The sequence below is a fragment of the Daldinia childiae genome, assembly GCF_008694065.1.
Source record: "Daldinia childiae strain JS-1345 chromosome Unknown Scaffold12, whole genome shotgun sequence".
In the NCBI taxonomy this organism is placed as follows: domain Eukaryota; kingdom Fungi; phylum Ascomycota; class Sordariomycetes; order Xylariales; family Hypoxylaceae; genus Daldinia; species Daldinia childiae.
In genome coordinates this window covers 368,479-389,860 of record NW_022984653.1, presented here as the reverse complement: position 1 = coordinate 389,860, position 21,382 = coordinate 368,479, and the positions used below count along the sequence as shown (strand labels likewise).

Below are 21,382 nucleotides of genomic sequence, written 5' to 3'. Positions count from 1 at the left end.
CACACATTTCGAGAACGACGGATCGACCCATCCCCTTGTAGGAGATAAGGTACTAGAATGGAAGGGATTGTTGTCGATATATACGGCGAATCTTGTCAAGCACCACGATGGCGCCGTGAATATAGTAGTAAGTGCTTGCATTATGATTTTCTCCTAATATCGTAATCTTTTCCTAGATGTTCTTCATAGAGAATCAGAAGGTATGAAAGTCGGGGTCTTTTATATAAATAAGAGGCTTACGTGGACGTACGCATTTGTGCTTTCCTGATCGAGATCTTGCCTCACTGCGTGTGGCTTCCAGCTGTGATACTACTACATGAATGTGGATACATGCGTCACGTAACATGAGTTGTTTTGACTATCGTACCTAGGTACCTAGGATATCTTCCTAACATCTAAGGAAGTTGCTAAGAAACCTCGAAGTAAAATAAAATATTTTCCTTTCATCATCCTGCGAGGCTTTCCTCGTATTTCCTCGTCTTTACAACATTATTTTGGGGCGTGCCAAGCCTCAATCTCTACGCTCTCGTCGTATTACGCACACGGCAACATTTCTTAAAAACAAAATAAGAGCCATTACTTCATCGTCACAACAACATCAACAAACATGGGTATGTTTACCATTACGGGTAGAGAAACCAAGTAAACAAATATCACCTTTGCGTTTACGAGGACATCGTTATCGGCAACCAGAAGGCGAAGAAGCTCTTCAACGAAAAGCATATTTCGCTATTCTGAATCTTTCATAGCCAAGATGGATCTTCAAGCCTCCTTCCCGTTCTTTTCGCGCTTTCCACGGGAGATCAAAGCCAAAATCTGGACTATAGTCCTCGAAGAAACACTACCCACCGCTTACTTCCTTGGAATTGAGGAGATAAAAGATCCGAGAGAGGAGGATTCAGGCCCAGAAGTTGATCACTCAAAAATCATATTCAAACGCCTCTGTCCGACACATGAATACCCTTCTACGTTGCCTCCTTGGAACGATATAGACACGCTGTTGCACACCTGCCGAGAGTCACGAGCGGCAGTGACCAGATATCGCAAACGACACCAGCATACTCACCTCTTGGAATTAGCTGTTTCGCGAACGCAGTACACGGGACCAAACAATGTCTTAATGAGCCCAACCCAATACAACCCCACTACAGAGGGCTTCCCTGGTGTCACTCTCGACGCCTCATCGGATCTCGTCATTCTAGATGGTTATTGGAGTCGCATGGTCCTGCGCCATAGTCATCGTTACGGGTTCCTCAGGCAGGCAGCAGTCCGATATGTCGCTATACCGTTTAGCAGGCCAAGTTCATCCTACCTTGACTACGTCAATGAAATGATAAACGCCTTTCCAGATATATTGGTGTTGTACGTTGTGGTTGAACCTGCACAACTTGAGACTGTCAAGGGCACCTGGCGGTATGGCACTATTCCTTCCTTTTTGGGATTACGAGCTTTCGCAGAAGAGAACTATCAAGTTGGTGAGGGTGAGAAATTCACCCTCGGTCCGGGTCCCAAGAGATTCCACTGTTTTGGTAGAGAATACTTCGAGATATCGCCTTTACAGTTGACATCACTAGGAGGGTTATTGTCTCTACTATACGACCTAGTCATGGCCTTGGACACTCTGGATTTGTTTAGGATAAGGGTTATGACTTGGCGAAATGAAGAATAGTTTCATATAGTGTTCTGGCAGACTTGGGGCATTGATGGTAGCTAGAGATACATAGGTAGATAGGTACCTGTTCGCGCCATGTGGTTGACTAGTAGGTAGCCTTTCTAAATGAAATACCACAGAAAGATGCACATATCCCATAAATTGTGAGCCCTCTCTAAATTATCTGATTCCTCCAACCTGACTAAATAGCCTACGACGATTAATGCTACCACGACGAATTTAAATCAATAGTTGTGTAACAATGACTTGTCCTTGACAATATTATGTTGGGAATTGAAATTAATGACAAAGGTTAGATAAAGGAGCCAAGTAATGAGGTTCATTGTATTACAACCAAATTTTGGGCTAGCAATGCAGCATAGGCTGATAGAAAATCTGTTTATTGGGTGCTCATATCAGTAGTTTCTCCTAGAACATAATTAATACCTATCTCTAAGACTAGGTACTAAACGTAACTGAGGAGAATACTGCTTGGTTATGATAACCCATACGAATAAAAGTGTATCCTTAAGCTGGAGTTCGCTTATTAGTACCAACTATATCATCCCCTGATACAAGAGAAACACCCTCCTCCATCGAGTCCCTTCGTAGTGCGAGTTTACCAACTTGATAAATGGGGAGAATGACTAGTTCGAGTACCGTGAGCGTCATGCGGATCCCGATAATCCGGAGTGCGTATACGGGTCACTTCCGGATTATGACTCGGACTCGGACTCGGACTCGGAGGGCTCGGAAATTTTGCTTGAGCGTTGCGCGGCGGCGCGCCCGCGCAAGAAGAAAATCCAGCTGGTGGTGGGCGCTTCGGCGGGGTTTGCCACATTACACGACTACGTATCCTCCGTGCATCCGCGTATCCGTGCATCCGTGGCTAATGAGCTCACGTGGCGATATCCAAACTGTACGTACATAGTAGAGCTTGATCTTAGATCCTTGCTGAACACTATTATACATTTAGATCTATGTGACCTTATATGATTAATCGTATTTCTACATGAATTTAATATTTAATTTTAGCTCTATCGTATTTAAATAAGCACCTGTGTCGTTGGAGTTTCAAATTTCCTCTACGATATTCCCAGATGTTGACTTAGGAAGCGAAGTAGTCGAGGAACTGGACGTTACGGAGTCACACTTTCCAAATTCAGCTTGACTATTATCAATATCTGGTTAGCATCGTCTTAAGGCAAGTCATTTCTCCAAAAAGAAGAGAAGGCCCTTTATAAAGGAGACATACCATCCTTCTCCACAGTCCGAGGGAAGAGACCCGCATTGCCCATCTTTGTTACAGCAGTTTCCATATACCACATTACAAGTATACTTGTTTTCACCACCGCATGCGCCGTCTGTCGTGTTTCCCGTTAACCACGGTATTCCTGACATAAATAGACTGTGACCAAGTAAGTGGCTATCAGGGAGCCTCGTGCAGTTACCCGACTGGCAAACACCACCACCACAGAAACTAGGGCCGGTACCACATTCGCCATCTAAGCTGCAACAGTCACCTTGTTTTCCAGCACATAGCTTATTACCGTGCTTGTAACCGCATTTTCCATCTGTGCTATATACCTTATCGCCAAAACAAACGCCTTCATAACAGGTACCAGGAGCGCAATCTTCTCTGGAAGTACTGTTAGCGATCATGTCCCAGGTACGAATAGACACGCCAGATCATTATGTACACACTCAGTATTGCCGCATGTCCAGGTCTCCGAATTGCAACACTGCCCTTGATCCATCCCGAGACAAGTGGCATTGTTATGAGGCGGACCGCAGAATCCGTCTACAGCTCGCACTGGCTCAATGACTAAAAGGTTGCTTCGGTCAGTTTCCATCGTTTTACAAAAGCCTAAAGCCGAGCACTTACACCCCGCAACGCAATACTCGGTATAAGGCCGAACGTTTCCACAATCCGGTTCGATTTCTGGATTGAGAATGAAGAACTTTTCTGTGGTGATTTGATATTTCCGGATTAGCTTCGTACAAGTAGATTTATCGACCTCATCGTATGTTCCGCCCCAATAGCGACAGTTGATTTCACCGGGTTTGATAGGTGAAGTACGAACTACACTACGGGTATGCTGGGGCCTAGGAGGGCCTGTTTTAGAGGTCGCGGAACCGGTGCCTTGCCACGTCACAGGTGAACATATACCGGTGGTGGTGGTTGTGGTGGTAGTAGCCGCGGAAAGGGAGAGGAATAGGGTGAAAGTTAGAGGAAATATCAACATCGTTGTGATTAAAGTTGTTTATTTATAATAACTAGTAGAATTGAGAATGGAACTAAAAATTCCGGTGGACTTGACATCCTAGATGAAGGATCAATACCCTCATATATGAAAAAATACTAGGCAGGAATTAAGTCTCCTATAAGGCAGTAGCTTGAATTGAGGTTTTATGTAATCAAATAAGATGTATGTTAGCAGCGCCGTAATCACCTTGTAGTCTCATAATAAAGGCTTGGCATATTTTAATAAGCGGTTTTGGGGGACGAAACAGGGTGATTTTTAACGGAAGAAATTCAAAGTGGCAGCTAGAAAAATAATGATTGAAATAGTTACTTAGTAATTAACCGTTTCTTGTTACTGCTGAGTCAAGTAACTATGAAATAAACAAGCCAAAGAGATAGATGCGTACGGGGGAGAAGTGTATGAATATATACCTAAAATATTAGGTGTTTATTCATAAAACGTGGTGATTACATAACATCTCGATATTTTGGTCTTTTATAACGAAAGGCGGTTTATCTCCATCTTTCATACAACGCTAATTAAATGCACCTGGAAACCCAAACCTGCAACAGCAATAGGCGAATTATAAAAGCTGAAAATGGCTCCTGTTCATAAAGTAGCTCTCATACAGCTGCATCCTAAGGTATGCTATCCTTCCGGTCTTAACGAGAATTGTCAGGAGTTGAAATGGATCCCGTATAGAGGATGAGTATAATTGTCTTAGATAAGAGGTGTTATAACTAGGTGGCGTTATATTTATACGAATTTTTGTTAAGATCCTAATTGCTTACTCTTTTATAGCCCCTCGTCCCGGCAGAGAACTTTGCCAAGGCTGAGTCGTTCATCAAATATGCTGCTAAGGAAGGATGCAGTTTAGCTGTTCTACCCGAATACCACCTTACCTCCTGGGTTCCGGATGAGCCAAATTTTAAGGATTCATGTGCAGACTCGGCATCGTACTTGAAAAAGTATCGGCGGCTGGCCAAAGAGCTGAGTATCTGCATCGTGCCTGGTACGATCGTTGAGTTGGAAGGCGACTCTTTATATAATATTGCATACTTCATATCTTCAAATGGAGAGATACTCGGGCGATACCAGAAGAAGAATCTGTGGCATCCGGAACGCCGTCATCTAGTGTCGTCAGCTAAGCAGCCGCATGAGGCGTTCGACACGCCGTTAGGACGTGTGGGGTTGTTGATTTGCTGGGATATCGCGTTCCCAGAGGCGTTCCGGGAGCTAATCTCAGATGGTGCGCAAATTATCTGCGTGCCTACGTTTTGGAGTATGAAAGACGTATCAGATGAGGGATATGCCCTCAATCCTGATGGTGAGGCGCTATTCTTGAACAGCACTGTTGTCAGTCGGGCATTTGAGAACACTTGTGCGGTCGTGTTTGTGAATGCGGGGGGACCGCCGGAAAAGGGGGAGAAGACTAGCTTCGCGGGGTTGAGTCAAGTCAGTGTTCCCCATATTGGTTCTCTTGGGAAGATGGGCCGGTCCGAAGGGATGTCAATTGTAGATCTGGATATGAATATTCTGAAGATTGCAGAAGACAATTACAAAGTAAGAGAGGATATGAAGGGGGAAGGTTGGCATTATGCGTATACGCAAATTAGGGACGGGAGCAAACTGTAAAGATGTGGTTGAAATGCCTTAGGTATCTGTTAGTTATTATTGCAAACGTGGTTGCGAAATCCTGACCTTAATTGACAATAATAGTGTCATCGCGGCTACTTTATTGAATTACTTGAATTACTTGATGGATCTACGAAATTCTGATAACATTTATTGAAGGCTTATTGCCGGCTCTTTTTACAAGGTAACTCTGGTAAATATCAATCGAGCGGTAATCGGAGTTATGGTTTATTCAACCTAGAATGACGTCGGAACGCTAAATGATGTTGCCATCAATTGAGTTTTTCTATTCAATCGCTATTCGCTTGTACTGATCCAAAGGAAGAATTCTAGAACCAAAACCCCTACCCACACCACTGTTGAACCGGTAATCGATAAGGCATGTTTTAGCTCATTAGCAGTTGCCGGGTTCAATTAGGGCGTCTCAATGGTGGAATATGGCATGCGAATATGCGCTAAACTAATTAAAGCTTAGATCTGTATTGCGTGATCGTCTTGTACAAAGACGAATCGCGCATTCTCGGAATCTAAATGCGATTTAACAAATTATTCGCGCCATCTTTTCCCTCGACACCCGCATGTTCGCCGCCCGGTTCACCACCGAGAACCGCTGGTTGGCGAAGAAGCGAAAATGGGTTCAAGAAAAGTATGGAGCGTATTTGGCGTGGAGGTAGGTTAAGCCTTTACTTTTTCCCGTGGGGGACTTTTAGAAGTAATAAAACCGCATCGTCTCTTTTTCGAAGTTGTCTCCTTTTTTTTGTGCTGGTCGTGAGGCTTATTTGGTACCCTACGCCAAGTATTCATCGTACTTTTTTCGTTGAGAAAGAGAGTGGTTAGTCTTGGTTTCGATCAGTGTTTTTGTCTGATTGTCCATTTCGAATTATAAGCCTCTTTAATAACCCTTCCATTCTCTGGGAATTTCCTCGATCTTAGTCAAATCGTGACGGTTTTGCCTGGTCTAATTTACTGTACCCTCGTCTCCAGGAGGAATTTGCAAATTCCTATTCCTACAAATTCTGGCTTCCAAAAAGCCCGAGAGAACCGGTTAGAATGCAATTAAAGCAAACCGAAGGTAGTGGTGGCCCTTTGGCAGATCAAGTAACAATGCCGGAATCTAAAACCTCCCGCGCCGAGTTCACCCGGCAGTCGTCGACTCTGCCTTTCGGTCAACCCGTATCCTTGTCTTCGATATCCGGCCCTACGTATGTCACCGGCCAACTACTCGTTCAGCAAATTGCCTACACCTTGTCCGATAAAATCTTCTCATACTCCCCTGAGACATTCGACCTCGATGTTGCCGTGAAGGATTGGGCTCAAATTGGAGAGAAGAACATTCATGGATATCCTACTACTGTCTTGCCTCTTCAGACTCGTTCCGGCGCTGGCGCTTTTGCCCTTGGTTATATCTTCTCGAAAGACTTCGATTTAAGCAAGAGAAATATTCCTCAAACTCTGTTGGCACCATCACTTAGTTTGCGCCATCTCCGTTCGGCCTTAGACCAGTTGGCTTTACTGTATGGAGTTGCGAGCCCCTTCGTCGCCCATGTAGCCGCTACTGATTATGTTGCCGATGCGGGTCTTGTTGCAGAATATGGCACGGCCCTACAACTTTCCGAAGAGCTCGGACTAGGTCTTATATCAAGTGGTTCCGCATATGAGGCACAGCACATCTCGCTCTTTGCCACGTTGATGGCTAAGATATTACCGACTATTCATGTTTACGATGGTGTTCGTACATCCCGTGAGACATTGAGAGTCATCGATGCTTTGAGCCAAACCGGTACCGCCGATATCTTTAAGAAGATCTCTAAGACGGCTGAAACCTTGAACAGCCGCCTCGACAGTGCTGGTAAAGTTTTAGAACTCCTCCAGGCTTTTAACGATGAGCTTGGCACTGATTACGAGCCGTTCGAATACGTCGGTCACGACGCCGCCGAAGCCGTCTATGTTGTTTTCGGCAGCGTCGAGGCTCAACTTGCCAAGCAGGTCATACCCAAGTTGGCAGCTGATGGAATCAAGGTGGGAGCCGTTATCGTCCGAATTTACAGGCCCTTCATCGAAGAGGCCTTTATCAAAGTGCTCCCTGCTTCTACAACGCATGTCGCAGTTCTGGGACAAGTCCCGAACGAACCCGCCGTGTCCGACGCTTCAGTCCAATCTATCTTGTATTCGGATGTCTTGACTGCAATTTCATTCTCGAGCAAATGGGACTCGACTCCTATTGTGACAGATGTAAAGTATGCAGCATCGCATGCGTTTACCCCGTCTAGCTTTGCTGCCACAGTTACTCAGGCTACGCTTAAGAATCCGGTTTCCAGTATCCAGTTGCCGCAGCTCGAGTCTGTAGAACAGTACATATTTTGGGATACCGATGATTCGGTTGCTCTCATTGCCCCCACTGTCGTTGGCAGCCTTTTGTCGCGAGATTCCACTACTAATGTCTATTTCAACGAATCCCACGATAATTTGGTTCAAGGTGGTGTTGTTCGATCTGATCTTAGAACCTCTAAAATCACGATTGATGCGCCTTTCGCAGCTGAAGACGCCGACGTCGTTCTAGTGGGCGACGAGAAGCTGCTGAAGGATGTGGCCGCGTCCCAAAGCGTCAAGGATAATGGCAAGTTGATCCTCAAGTTGCCCAACTTCAAGGATGAAGATGTCGAAAAGCGGATCCCCTCTACTATTCGCAAGGATGTGCAAGAGAGGAACATCTCACTTTACGTACTGGACTCTTCTTCGTCTCCGGCTTTCGAGACCGATTCCAATGCTGCGAGACTATTGGTTGAGCTCGCTTTCCTCAAGATCGCAAAACCCGACCTTAAACAAGAAATTCTAGAGAAGTTGGCTACGCTTGAAGCTAATCTTCCTACTCTAGAAGAATGTCTTGATGCTTTAGACAAGTCTCTCAAACACCTCGAAGTCCCAGAATCCTGGGCTGAGAACGCCAATGACGCAACACAAATTCTCCCCCAGGCCTTGAAGACAAATAGCTTTGCTACGTTTGATAAGCAAGAGTCGGAGCAAGATTTACAGCTTAGCAGCTGGGAGTCTGCTGCTAAGGGTCTCGTTTTCAAAGAGGCATACAATACCGACATTTCTCTACGACCAGACTTAACTGTCCAGACATACACGATTCACGTTAAAGAGAATCGCAGGCTTACACCTGGGACTTATGATCGAAACATATTCCATATTGAATTTGATCTAGGAAACTCTGGTCTTACGTACAAAATTGGAGAAGCTCTTGGAGTACATGCAGACAATGATACTGATCTGGTCAGCGAGTTCATCGAGTCCTACGGCTTGAGTGCAGATGACCTTGTTCAGGTACCTTCGAGGGATGATCCTAGTGTTCTAGAGACAAGGACCGTCTATCAATCGCTGGTGCAGAACATCGACATTTTTGGCAAGCCTCCTAAGCGATTTTACGAATCATTAGCCGAATTTGCTACCGACGAGCTCGAGAAAAAGAAATTGGCCTCTCTTGGTACTCCGGAAGGTGCTGAAGAATTCAAACGGCGAACAGAGGTCGACACCAGTACTTTTGCCGACGTATTTGATGAATTCAAATCCGCTCACCCCAGCTTCCCTGAGCTCGTTCGTTTAGTTGGGCCTCTAAAGCGTCGCGAGTACTCGATCGCCTCTGCTCAAGCGGTAACACCGAATGCAGTTGCCCTCATGATTGTAGTCGTGGACTGGGTTGATTCTAAAGGCCGAACACGTTACGGTCAAGCGACTCGCTATCTCAGTGGTCTTCCTGTCGGAGCCGCCGTTACTGCATCTGTCAAACCCTCTGTTATGAAGCTTCCAGTACGTGACGATGCGCCCCTCATTATGGCTGGCCTCGGTACTGGACTTGCTCCCTTTAGAGCATTCGTGCAATATCGCGCAATGCAAAAAGCTGAGGGCAAGGATATCGGCGCAATTCTCCTATATCTTGGTTCCCGCCATCAGCGCGAGGAGTATCTCTATGGTGAGGAATGGGAGGCGTATCTGGATGCGGGTGTTATCACCCTTCTTGGCGCTGCCTTCTCTCGTGACCAGCCCCAGAAGATCTACATTCAAGACCGCATGCGCCAGACTATTAGCGACATCATCAAGGCATACATAGAACAGGAAGGCTCATTCTACCTCTGCGGTCCCACGTGGCCCGTTCCCGATGTCACCGACGTACTGAAGGAGGCTATTGCTGCTGAGGCTAAGATGAGCGGAAAGAAGGTAGATGCGACGAAGGAAATCGACCGTCTCAAGGAGGATGGGCGTTACGTGCTTGAGGTTTATTAGACGATGCTTTTAAGTAGATTTACTTTCTTCACGAGCGATCTTCATTTACATTACGACCTTAGAGTTTACATATCCATAGACCACGAGCTTTTTTGACAATATCATTCACTTTCTAGTGACCCTTTTCATGCCGGTTTATCACGTTGACCAGTGAAATTAAACAGCATGGAAAATATTTTGCGGTTACGCGAGGAATTATAATCTAGCTACAAGAGCCAGTGCAATTAACATACTTCATCCTGATATGGCGAATTACTTATAAAACCTATAGTAATATATTTTTCAGAGCCGAGGCCCTTACTCTTCGACAATGACTACCGAGATACCTTACTGCCAGATGACGGCAATTTGAGGGATTATGCATGAAGAGCAAGATTTAAGTCCATGGATCAGATTATTATCATGCTGTCATGTTTTAATACTTTCATCTATAACAAGTAAGTACGCGCGTGTCCCGTTGTAAGACAAAGTCAACGAATCATCCTCATCAAGGATATCAACGCCACTGATAGGCGCAAAGTATTGGTATCTAAATCTTTTGCTTATCCAATTACCAAAACCTGGTGACACTAAAGTATAAAGCTAGTATGCATTGAGAGACTCACAAGGTAACTTTCTCGAAGATACGGAGCAAGCAGCAATAGTTAAGTAGGGAGGGGGTATTTTGCCTCTAATCGTCATATAACCACCTTGGCCCTCAGCTTATTTATAAGAATAGAGGTAATAATTGAAAACTCCAAATCACCGGTAATTATTCTTTGCACAATTTAAATATGGCGGAGTCCACTATTCGAATTGCTATAATTGGAGGTGGCCTCGCGGGAATGACTCTAGCCGCTGGCCTCACCAAGATTCCACATGTTGATGCTCAAGTATACGAAGCAGCGCGAGATATTGCAGGGAATCATGGTGGTTCTTATACCTTTAATAGTACCACTCAAAGAAGTTTCGAACGAGTCATTCCCTCGGTACAAGAGCTTCTACGTAGAGCTGGTGCTGTCCCTAACAAGTCATCTCGATTTATCTCGGTAAGTAAATTCATTAATGTCTACCTCCTAGATATATTTCAAAGTCCGACGGTTCTAACCCCACTCAGGGGCTGGGTCCAGACATGGGCACTGTTATTTTCGACAACTGGACTACCGAACCAGCCCCGGCGTGTTTACGTCGCTCACGGCTCTTGAGTGAAATTATCACACAGATCCCCGAAGAGACTATCCACACCGGCAAAAAGCTGGTTACTATTAGCTCTAACGGTGACGGCGTGGAAGCTAACTTCGAAGATGGCACGAAGGGACAGTTCGACGCAGTTATCGGCGCGGACGGAATATTTGGCAATGTTCGCAAGTATGTCCTAGGGGATACGGTAGCTGACAAATACGCAGCTAAGCCATCCGGATTTTGGGATATCAGAGTCCTACAACCCTATGAGAAAGCAAAAGCTCTACTTGGTGAGGAGAACTTCGAGTTGGATCGCCAATACGTATGGATTGGTGGTGGCTCGTGTATTTTGCACGATGTCCTGGAGGATCGAACTTTGGTACAGTGCATGATATGCAGCGTCGAGGCAGAAAGTCCAAAAGACAGAAGACATCATCTTACTAGAGAATACTTAATGGAAATATTGAGTGATTGGGCTGGTAACCCTGTTGCTAAGGGTATGATAGACGTAAGTTGCCTATATAATACCATTTAACAGCCCTCCTACGCGAATCAAAGTGACGACTTCGTAGCTCATACTAGACTGCAAAAGGCCATACGGCTACTCACAGTGGGAGCATAGGGAGACACCTACCTACTCTAATGGACGCATCTGTATCATCGGCGATGCAGCTCATGCAACAAGTTCATTTCATGGGTTTGGAGCCGGGACATCAATCGAAGATGCCATGGTTCTGAAGGCACTATTTAATAACATATCGTCGCCTAACGAAATCGAAGCTGCGTTCAAAGCGTTTGATAGCGTTAGGCGGGAGAGATCGCAAAGGGTTGTCAATTCTAGCAGGGAAATTGGAGAAATATGCCTTGGGCGCCACTCCGAGCCAGACAAGTTCAGACGAGCACTTGCTCCTAAGCTTGCGTTTATCGATGCTATCGATTATGAGGAACATGAGAAGGAAGCTATAAACAAGATGAGGGAAATTCTAAAGTCCCAACTGAGTAACTAGCATGGTGGGTATATCATACGACTGTAAACTAACCAAATAGAATTAAAATAAACTACTAAAGGGGTTAGAAAAGTGGGTCGAATAGGGGTCCGAATAGCCTCATTCTAGTTGATAGCTAAAAGAGGTATCCAAACAATTCAATGAGTTTGATGTGACTACCTACCCCTATTTAACTTGGTTAGTAGCCAATTGCCAGATTGTTTTCTATTAGTCAATTCTTCAATAGGAGTAACACCAGAGCCTTGAACAGTGCTCGCCGTTGAGTTTGATCCAGATGCGTGGGCAGACGCACGTGCCTGCTCTACATCTCCCTGTTTTTCTCGGGGCATATTGCAAAGAGCCATTAAGTGGTCCAATTGACCTGATAGTAAAGCCAGGGGATCTTTGCCGCCATGCGGTTGCGATGGTGCTATGGTCAGCTTTCCTATTCCACCCAAGATTCGTTCCAACGAGAATACAATCGTAAACGTTATGATAAACGATACGATAATAGCGACGACGAATCCCGGTAGCCCCATCGCCGGAATAAGTACATTTTGATCGGGCGGGATTGCGAAAATAGCCTAGACTATGGTAAGTTGGAATAGTAAACGCATCATGAAAGGGAAATTACTGTTATTAGACCTAGGGGTAGATAGCCGATAGTCAAATACGTCAACTTTTGGATAATTGAGTTTTGATCGATCGAGTTTCTGCTGTCTCGCAACGACCAAATAGTAGAGAGCTATATCTGGATGAGAATCTTTGTACAGCTGGTCAATATAAGTATTGAGACTTACGTAGTCTTTATACCGGGAGTTCAGATTGACAATTTGATTAAGCCTCGCATTTAATGCGACTAGCTGGCCCAAGTTCCTTGAGAAATCCCCTAAGGAGTCTTGACACATTTTTTCAAGTATTTCACCCCTTTTGCCTGGACCCTATGACAAGCGAATTAGTTAGGTTGGGCACCTCCTTAGGAACGTAGGCGAAAAGTGTTAACATCGCGAGCATGTTACCAACCTTACTAATCTGATTTCTCATTTCAGTTGCTGCCTCCTTGATGACCCCTATAGAATCTGTGAGGCTATTTCGCAATTCTATTAACGATTCTAGGCTCCATAAACTGAGTTTCAACTGGCCCAATGATTCCTTCTCCTTGAGCATATTTTCGTCATCGAAGATTACCTGTTTCTGTTCTAGGATAAGCGACGAAGATCAGAGAAGTGTTAGAAGAGTTCTTACGTCAATCTCAAGTGTTCGGATAAAGTAGTTCATGGTCTTTCGATAGTCGTCTTCCATTTGTTGGCATAATATCCCCAAGACGGCCAGGAAAACAAGACAACGTGCACTTTGGGGTTGATGAATAAACTTCTCCCATAGTGTTCGACAATGTTTGTCAATGTCCTCCGACTTTGGGTCTGGTCGTTCCGATATAATGGTACATTGACTGAAGTCGCCGAATTTATTTGTAGATAAAACGATAGATGAAATCTTCAATTCCACGTCACTCAGTGTTTCTTGTTTCCCACCTGGAGCCTTCTCATGAATTAAGCTATGTAAAGCTTTGAGTGGCTCCGGTACTTTGATCGGTTCGTTTGACCTTGCCTTGATTATACCATCTTGATGTTCTTTGTTTTCTTTGTCATCATTATTGACTTGTTCTGACATTGACCAACATCGGACGGTTATTCGTGCGCACCAGGTGTTACTGCTTTGACAGGAGAAGTCGGGCAATGTGGATTCATGGCTCATAAAGCAGTCACTTGAGTCTACATGGAAGGCTTGCCAAAATAGACTCAGGAGACGATATTTGAATATCTTTTCGAAAGGACTGTTATATAGTTAGTTTAGCATCGTACTTAAACTTCCACCCCCTTTTGGGAATCCTACGTTGATAAGATGATCGTTCGATGTTGAACCCCTTGGTCAACAAGCTATAATGTTTTATTAGTCTTCATTAGCATAAAATGGGTGCAGATATTGAGAAGTCTTACACTACTCGAAAGCCTTTTCTGGATTTTTTTTATGTTGTTGTCGCTGTCTTTTGCGTCAATAACTGGCAGCATATCACTCTTATATCCTTGCCAAGTGTAGATATCCCATTGCTCAGGTATGGTGGCTTTAAAATCGATAATTGACAGCGTATTCTTCTTAAGCATTTTCTCAACAGCGCATGGGCCCAGACTTTGAGTAGACTCGTTTACAGTGCTTGTTTGCCCCCGGCGGGCCAAGAAGGCCTTTAATTTTGCTTGAGTCTCCTCACAACTAAGCTTTTCTGGTGTACTCTCCAGTGAGTTGAAGAAGCTCAATGGGTGATATTTTTGGGGAGGTCTGAACTTCTTCCATCTAAGTACTGGCTGCTTTCCAGATGCTTCTAACTTGGCTAGTATTCTCTCTGTTGAAGAAGTTTTATTGCGCATGATGACCTTCGAGTCACCGATCCTGCTCAACTCCGTAGACGAGCATGAAGAACTGTCATCTACCGTGCTCGCAGAAATTGCTGAATCTAGACGCAAGTCTTTGTTATAAATACTCAATAGAGTAGATGCCAAGACGCTCGTCGCCTCCGATTGAAATGAAGCCTTATTTGTCCTTTCCCAGCACGGAACAAGGCATACCTCCCCGTTGATAAACTGGGAAATATTACGCCTGCTTTTCTCAATATTTTCAACAATTTGCTCCCGGAGACTATCATCAACCTTCGTATATTGGTAGCTGTTGGCAGACAGCTGACTATGGTGGCAGAGTGCATAGATCTCCCAAGGACCGGTAGTTGGCCCTCTGGCGCCATCTTCAAGGCGACCAGGATTAAGGCTCCTGGTAGATTCACGGCCCAAGATATATTTCGCCATAGTTATCGCGACGTAACCCTGGGACTTAGAGTTCTCTGCTTTCAATGGCTTGGCTAAGAACCCCAGTCTATCCAGAATCTCGCTGTCGGCACAAAATGGCACACTTGATGCTAGCTTCTCTGCTGCAATACGCCTAGCATATCTTTCCAATTGCTTTACCTTATTTCCAAGGTGCGAATCTTTCCATGCTCTAGGAAGAAGAGGCTTCTTTCTCTCTAATAAGTTCATAATCGATATATAATGATACCACTTCAAGAACGCCACCTTATCTTTTGCGCCATCTTCCGGTACTAGGTAATCGGGGGCGAGCAAATCGTCGAGAAGACCTTTTCCTTCGGGCCACTCATGGATCCTATTTGCCCAATCCCACGCAAATTTGAAATCCTCGCATTTACTTACGACATACCATATTGAAATTGTGACGTAATAATAGTTTGAATGGAAAGCTTTCGAGGAATGTGGTGGGAGATTAGTTTTTAGTCCCGGCCGAATAAAAGCTAGGACAATATAAGTAATAACTTGTTCTATGTGCTTTTGAAGCCGCATCATTTGGAATTTGACAACATCGTTCAGAATATACCCCTGATTCAAAGAGTATACAGAGTCGTAATCAAGTATATCTTTTCTTGGGACGTTGGGTTGGCTTGAGGCCCGTGATTCAACATTAATCGTGCCGTGATTCTCGTCTAGCTTCAGCGTTGGAGAACCCTTTTTTGATGTAGAGTATATTTTCCTTAAATGCCGATAAACTTTGACAAGGAAGCGTACATTCCAGCTAAGTAAGATGTAAGCAATCGATCTTATTTCTTCCCAGTCATGAACTACTTACAATAGCGATTGCAGGTCAATTGTTGGCCGCACGAACAGATTACTGACTAGAGCTAGGGCATGTTCTTTGAAACTAGTATCCTGTTCTTTGAGACCAGTATCGTGGTCTTTAGAAAAGGTTGTTGGTATAAGTTCAACCGTTAAGATCTTTTCGATGCAGCGTCCGATTAAATTAACTTCGGATAACTCGGAATAACGAGCAATTTGATCTTCTCGCTGCTGAAATATGACATCCCACATAGTCGCTGTAGCCATCTTACTGTACGGATCAATGCCAAGATACTTGTACGTTTCCTCGGAAGTTGGTGTTCTAGGCCAGGGCTGCTCATGTCCTATTTCCCTCAGTCTTAGTTCAGCAACAAACACAACATGTATATCCTTAGGTCGCTGTCCATTTGACCCCTGTGCTTTTTTTTCTGGTAATTTTGCGGATACATAGAATGACCCTATACGTTTGCCTATGCCGCACTCGTTCTCGTTTTCAGATGGTTTTCCGAGCTTCAATAAGCTGTACCTACCGTCGCATAGTTGGTATACTCGAAATTCCAACTGCGTCTTATTCTTATTATCCTCAATGATTCCAAGATACGACCCATCTGTAGTGTATTTGACATCTGTGTCACTGTCGCCTGTGCTGAATACCCCGAATCTAATTGATCCTCCAATTGAGAGGATGAGCTGACCATCCCAACACGAAATATCACATTTATTAACTTCCGGGCGACATCCTTTCTCAAGTCTAATTACTTGGTACAAGACATCGTTCTTGACGAATGAAACAGTTGCGCACTGTAAGTAGCGTTTGGAGGTCAGCAAATGATTTGTTTCTAATCCGGCTAAAAAAAGGGGGACAAGGGGTTATGTGTGGTAGTTTGAGAACATCTCGATTTTACACTAAGAATTTCCAATCCGATTCAACATTTAAAGGTATGCTCAGATGAAGGGTTCGATGTATGATAAATCTATACACCTAGGGGCGCTTACCGTTCCCGTCTCACGATCATCCGGTTTGCCATCTTGATTCAATAGTAGGACATATTCATGAAATGGCCAGCGATAGTTGAAGCAACCCCTTTCAATCATGTCTCCAAGTTCGAACATTGAAGGCAGGTCTTCCGTGCCATTTCTTTGCTGGAACAGCTCCTTATTATCCGGTATTCTGAGACCAAATGTAGCATTTACAACTTGCTGTCTTTGTGCGCGGGAAAGAGATGAATGGTACGTATGTTTGAAGTCTCCATGAGCAAATATAATGCCTTTCGTCTGGTCTCTGGCGCTCATATGGAGCAGGCCTCCACCATAGTCACAAGATGCGGCATATCCATTATCACCAAAATCAAAGGAACAAGCAGAATCGTTGGAGAAGTTGGAATAGTTGATATAGGTGGAACCTAGAATTTATTATTTGAATTAGTTATTATACTCGCATCAACCTGTTGTGTATTTGTTTTGCTTGAGAACCTACAACGATCCTGGCGGCGTAACCAGTTAAAGGACTTTCTGATATCTAAATCAGGCATTGAAGCCATGATTAAAATGATATGGTCCACAGGTTAGGTTTAGCATGAATAGATAGGAGAGATCAGTGCAAAAAGGTCAAAGCAATCTCGTTCTATTTACGTGGAGGAAAATATATTAGGACTGGCTTTCTATACCAAGGATGTATCGCGCGTGTCAAATTAAGTCCAGCGGTAACCCTCTATTTATTTAGCTTAACTTAACGCGAGCAAAGTTGATTAGGTAGTAGACTTCTAGCTATCGATCTCGGTGACTCGTCTAAGATAATAATCAGAAATTTCTATAATGCTACCGTACTCTTACATGTTGTAGACAGCTGAGCTCGCAAATAGGGTTACATTCGGGGTTTGAACGTTGATAGTTCATATGTATAAGAATCATAAGCGGCTGAAAATATTCCTTGTAAGGTAGGGGTAGTAATATTCATGCTCCAATCGATTTCAAGCCTATTATCATCGTAGACTTAACTGATATGCTTGGCTTACTTGCGGGAATTAATTTGTAATTTAATGCGGCTCTAATATGCTGAAAGATACGGCATATGAGCTGTAGTTGTATATTGACTTAATCTACCAACTATATGAGTGAGGAGGGAGGTCCTCCTTATATATACATTACGTACCAAGATACCATGTACTGTACCTGAAAGTAGACCCCTGACTACTCATTTCAACATAACATATGGTACTTGAAGCTTCTTAGGATGCCAATTGTCTTTAGAGACTAAGACCTAATTGAAATAGTATGCTAAATCAACTCATAACCACTTTCATGTAATAGATCAGAACATGGGATCAATACATTTACTCAGCTCTTCTTGGCGTACGCATGAGCAACAGCCGTCTCCTTCTCCCTGTTGCTTAGTATCCAAGCCATCCCAGCCCCGGGCCCCCCGATTGCTGTGATAATTACAATCGTTAAAAAGGGGTTGTTGCCGGAAGTTTTTCCAGCGACTACCTTGTCCAAGGTTGAGGCGTACTTTCCAAGAATTATAACGCAAATATTGAAAAATAGGTATCCATACTGAATGAAGTGATGGGCTGATTCAGCGATCTGAGTTGGGCTACCACGTTGTACAAGACCGGGATTTGGGATGTAGAGTGTAAGTAAACTGAGTTCCGGGGACTTCAGCGTAAACAGAACAACGGCCCAGTGCACTATGGCGCTAGAAATACCAACGATATAGTAAGAAAGAACCACTGGACTCGAGAAGATAGTACCAGTTCTGGCTATGAGATTGCTGATGAGATCATGGAACGGTCCTACGAGGAGCGGACTCAAGATGTATGATACAGTGCCGTACGCAACCTGCGTGAGGGAAGCACCAAGGACATATGGTGCTACAACGACAGGAACGAGAAGAACCTGCAGTATGGCCGTGAACGGAAGCGCCTGTGCTTGGTCGGCAGGTAGGCTCGGACTGTTCGGAAGCCGATGTTTGATATAAAGGCGTGTGAAGGTAGATACAGCTGAAGCTACGCCGAAGAAACCCCATAATATCTGCCAGAATGCAGGGCTAGACTTCATAGTCAGTAATCACATATACAGAGAACAGGTGCGTAAAGTCTCACTATCTGAGCGGTCCAGTCTTTCTATTGCGCCGATCTTCAGCAACAGCGAGAAGGCTCGGAACAGAGAGCGCAAAAAGCAAATCGACAAGAAGCAGGTACCCCTCAAGGTGGGGATTCTCGTCAAGGTTCAGCAATGATTGAAAGAAGGTTACGAGAATAACAAGAGGATGATCGAGAGGGAAGATGCCCGTCCAAACGTTTTTCACGGGAGTGCCGCTCGGAAAATAACCTCGCCAAGATATTATAATATACTGAGCAAGAGATCCTTGGACCAGCATTGTACCCCATTGGAGTAGAAAGCCAACGATAGCTAGAGGTATCAGGATGCTATTGATGTCGGGTAGCCCCGCGGCTGAAGCGTGGCTCGAAGGTGCCATGGTATCCCAGGAGAACAAAATCTACTTGATAGTAGAGGAGGAATGGTCGAGAATGATGAGAAGTCGGGATAAGGCATAACTACATGGGAACACTGTTGAATTTATGATAAAATTTTCTACGGTAACTGGAAGACATAGCTATCACCTATATCCTTTGCAGCTCACGTCTCGTGAAACGCGGTTCTTCCGCGTGGTCATGTTCTTCTTGATTAGCTCAAGTTCTTTTTGAGAGAAGCTGTTGGTTAGATGGAGATTCGAACGTTGGAATTATTATTCCTTAATTCGGCAGTTATAGATGCCGATCCTAGCTGGATCGAATGTCAATCCGCTTTCAGATGTCATTAACCATCCAAAAGCCCTTGCTAACTCCGAGGCGCATGGGCCAGTTTGATAAGAAGCTGCCGAGATGAAGCCACAAAGTTAGAATCATTGCCCTCTTTAGAAACTATCCGTAGGTATGTTGTGACTCTTACCGAAACTGTGAGGGGTTGTCGAATAGGAAAGTTTCCAAAGGCGTTATAATGGTAAACTGCAAGAAAGCGGAAGTCTGATACCAATGAACTGACCCAACGTGGGAAATAAAAATTTCGCGCGTTTCTTAACTCCGAGATGAATACTCAATCGACGAATCTTGTGATATATAGGGGTTCTGGTATACTACTAGCGAAGGAATCACTATATGAACATACTTTCCTCATTTCTACTCTCCAAAGCCTTATTTATAGAATTTTGGAAATAGAAAATCCCAGAATATGTATTAGGCGAAGTTGAATATCATAAAGAGAGGTAATTACTGTGTAACTTCGAGACAGGTACTTTCTAGTTCCCGGCATTAAGCTGAAGTCCTCTAATTAGGCTACGCAGTTACCAAAGCTACAAGATATCTAAATGTTGATTATAGTAGTGTGGCTTTAGATCAATATTACTGTACCGATTCAATAGTTGGTTCCGAGTCGTTCTAGTACTGATCTAGATGCCGGATCGAAGTACAATGCATAGTACAACTGTTTTTCTTTTAGTCAAAAAGAAAATCTAGGATAATTGTAGGCACAAACTATTATGAATCTTAAATTTCGTCTCGTTTATTGAAACTAGCGAGCATCTCCTATTCTTAACATCTACTAAAATGAGTGATGGAGAAACTATTATCAGGGATAGTACTCGGTACTTTAACAAGAACATTTATATAAGCCCAGCTTTTGCGTTCACTGACGAAGAAACTCAATTAGTCAGTGAAATAGTTGGTAGGTAGTTCCTTAGATTACCAAATAACCATAATAGAGGCAGCTTACATAAAGGGATTTAGTGAAATATAAAAGGAACGAAGGGCTCAAAAATAAATTAAGTCCGTCTATCAATAGATGCTCCATCATAATTGGCCCTCATAGTTTTGAAAGGTTTAGTCACGTTTTGATACCACTTGCAACTTCGGATCGCATTAAAGCCAGATTTAAAAGCGCTGCTCCAAACAAAGTAGGTAAAGACTAGTAACCGCCACATCGTCACACGATACGCGACACTTAGCTCACTTGGCCAATTGAAACCTGTAAGTTATCTGGTTTCAGATTTGCTAGTCTTCTGGAAAAGCTGGGGCAGCGTTGACTAGCTTCAACTTAATAGTCCAGGCGGATTTCAGCTGCATAGCGCTTCCACGTCAGCTTACGACAAATCCGGTTTAATATCTCATCCTCATGGCGGACCTATATGGAGGAATCTAGCGGTGAACATATTCCAGCTTTAGTTGGTAGATTTTGAAAACAATGGTATTGCAAACGCCTACTCCTAACAATTGACGAGGAGTTTGGTAAGTAGCTCTCTGATATCTAGCATGTATATACAGCATTAAGGGGATTTTCTAACTCATTTCTCGCTGGTGGGATATTGAGGATATCGTATCGCCGCGAGAAGTCAACGTATTCTCTACTAAAGGAACAGTCAACTAGTCTAAAATGCAGATGCATTTTAAACTTATAACCATGCAAGAATATATACAATCTCTCATGAATTACTCTAGACTACCCATTTACAATTTTAGTATATCAGATGAAGACGTCCATCGTATAATCCTTTGAAGTTTGCTTAATTTTTACTTCACTTATGTACCACCCTGGATGACTAGACTTGTCGGCTACACGGTTATACATAATATCCCGAAAATGCCATGCTACCAATAGATCTTTAGTTTAGCTCCCTCGTTCTCTTTTCTATACTAATCATTGGATGTCTTGATAGCGTCTAAGCACATAGGTACCATACCTTAGGTGAGGTAC

At 43.9% G+C, this 21,382-nt stretch overlaps 4 protein-coding genes across 4 annotated transcripts; 3 read left to right on the top strand and 1 right to left on the bottom strand.

Annotated features, from left to right (window-relative positions):
- Window positions 1-2,725: 2,725 nt before the first annotated feature.
- Window positions 2,726-3,897, bottom strand: GL218_08338 (uncharacterized protein; the record flags this gene model as incomplete). Its single annotated transcript, XM_033585138.1, has 4 exons — window positions 2,726-2,822; window positions 2,907-3,290; window positions 3,356-3,476; window positions 3,537-3,897. 4 exons carry the CDS (start codon window positions 3,895-3,897, stop codon window positions 2,726-2,728), a joined length of 963 nt encoding a protein of 320 aa, XP_033440750.1.
- Window positions 3,898-4,495: 598 nt separating this feature from the next.
- GL218_08337 (Hydrolase MtnU) lies at window positions 4,496-5,532 on the top strand (the record flags this gene model as incomplete). The annotated part of the gene is made up of 2 exons (XM_033585137.1): window positions 4,496-4,540; window positions 4,699-5,532. The coding sequence occupies 2 exons, from the start codon at window positions 4,496-4,498 to the stop codon at window positions 5,530-5,532; spliced, it is 879 nt and encodes a 292-aa protein (XP_033440747.1).
- A 1,050-nt stretch (window positions 5,533-6,582) lies between these two features.
- GL218_08336 (Sulfite reductase [NADPH] flavoprotein component) lies at window positions 6,583-9,816 on the top strand (the record flags this gene model as incomplete). Its single annotated transcript, XM_033585136.1, has 1 exon — window positions 6,583-9,816. The coding sequence occupies one exon, from the start codon at window positions 6,583-6,585 to the stop codon at window positions 9,814-9,816; it is 3,234 nt and encodes a 1,077-aa protein (XP_033440746.1).
- A 773-nt stretch (window positions 9,817-10,589) lies between these two features.
- Window positions 10,590-11,984, top strand: GL218_08335 (Salicylate hydroxylase; the record flags this gene model as incomplete). Its single annotated transcript, XM_033585135.1, has 3 exons — window positions 10,590-10,844; window positions 10,913-11,485; window positions 11,550-11,984. The coding sequence occupies 3 exons, from the start codon at window positions 10,590-10,592 to the stop codon at window positions 11,982-11,984; spliced, it is 1,263 nt and encodes a 420-aa protein (XP_033440749.1).
- Between the last annotated feature and the right edge of the window lie 9,398 nt (window positions 11,985-21,382).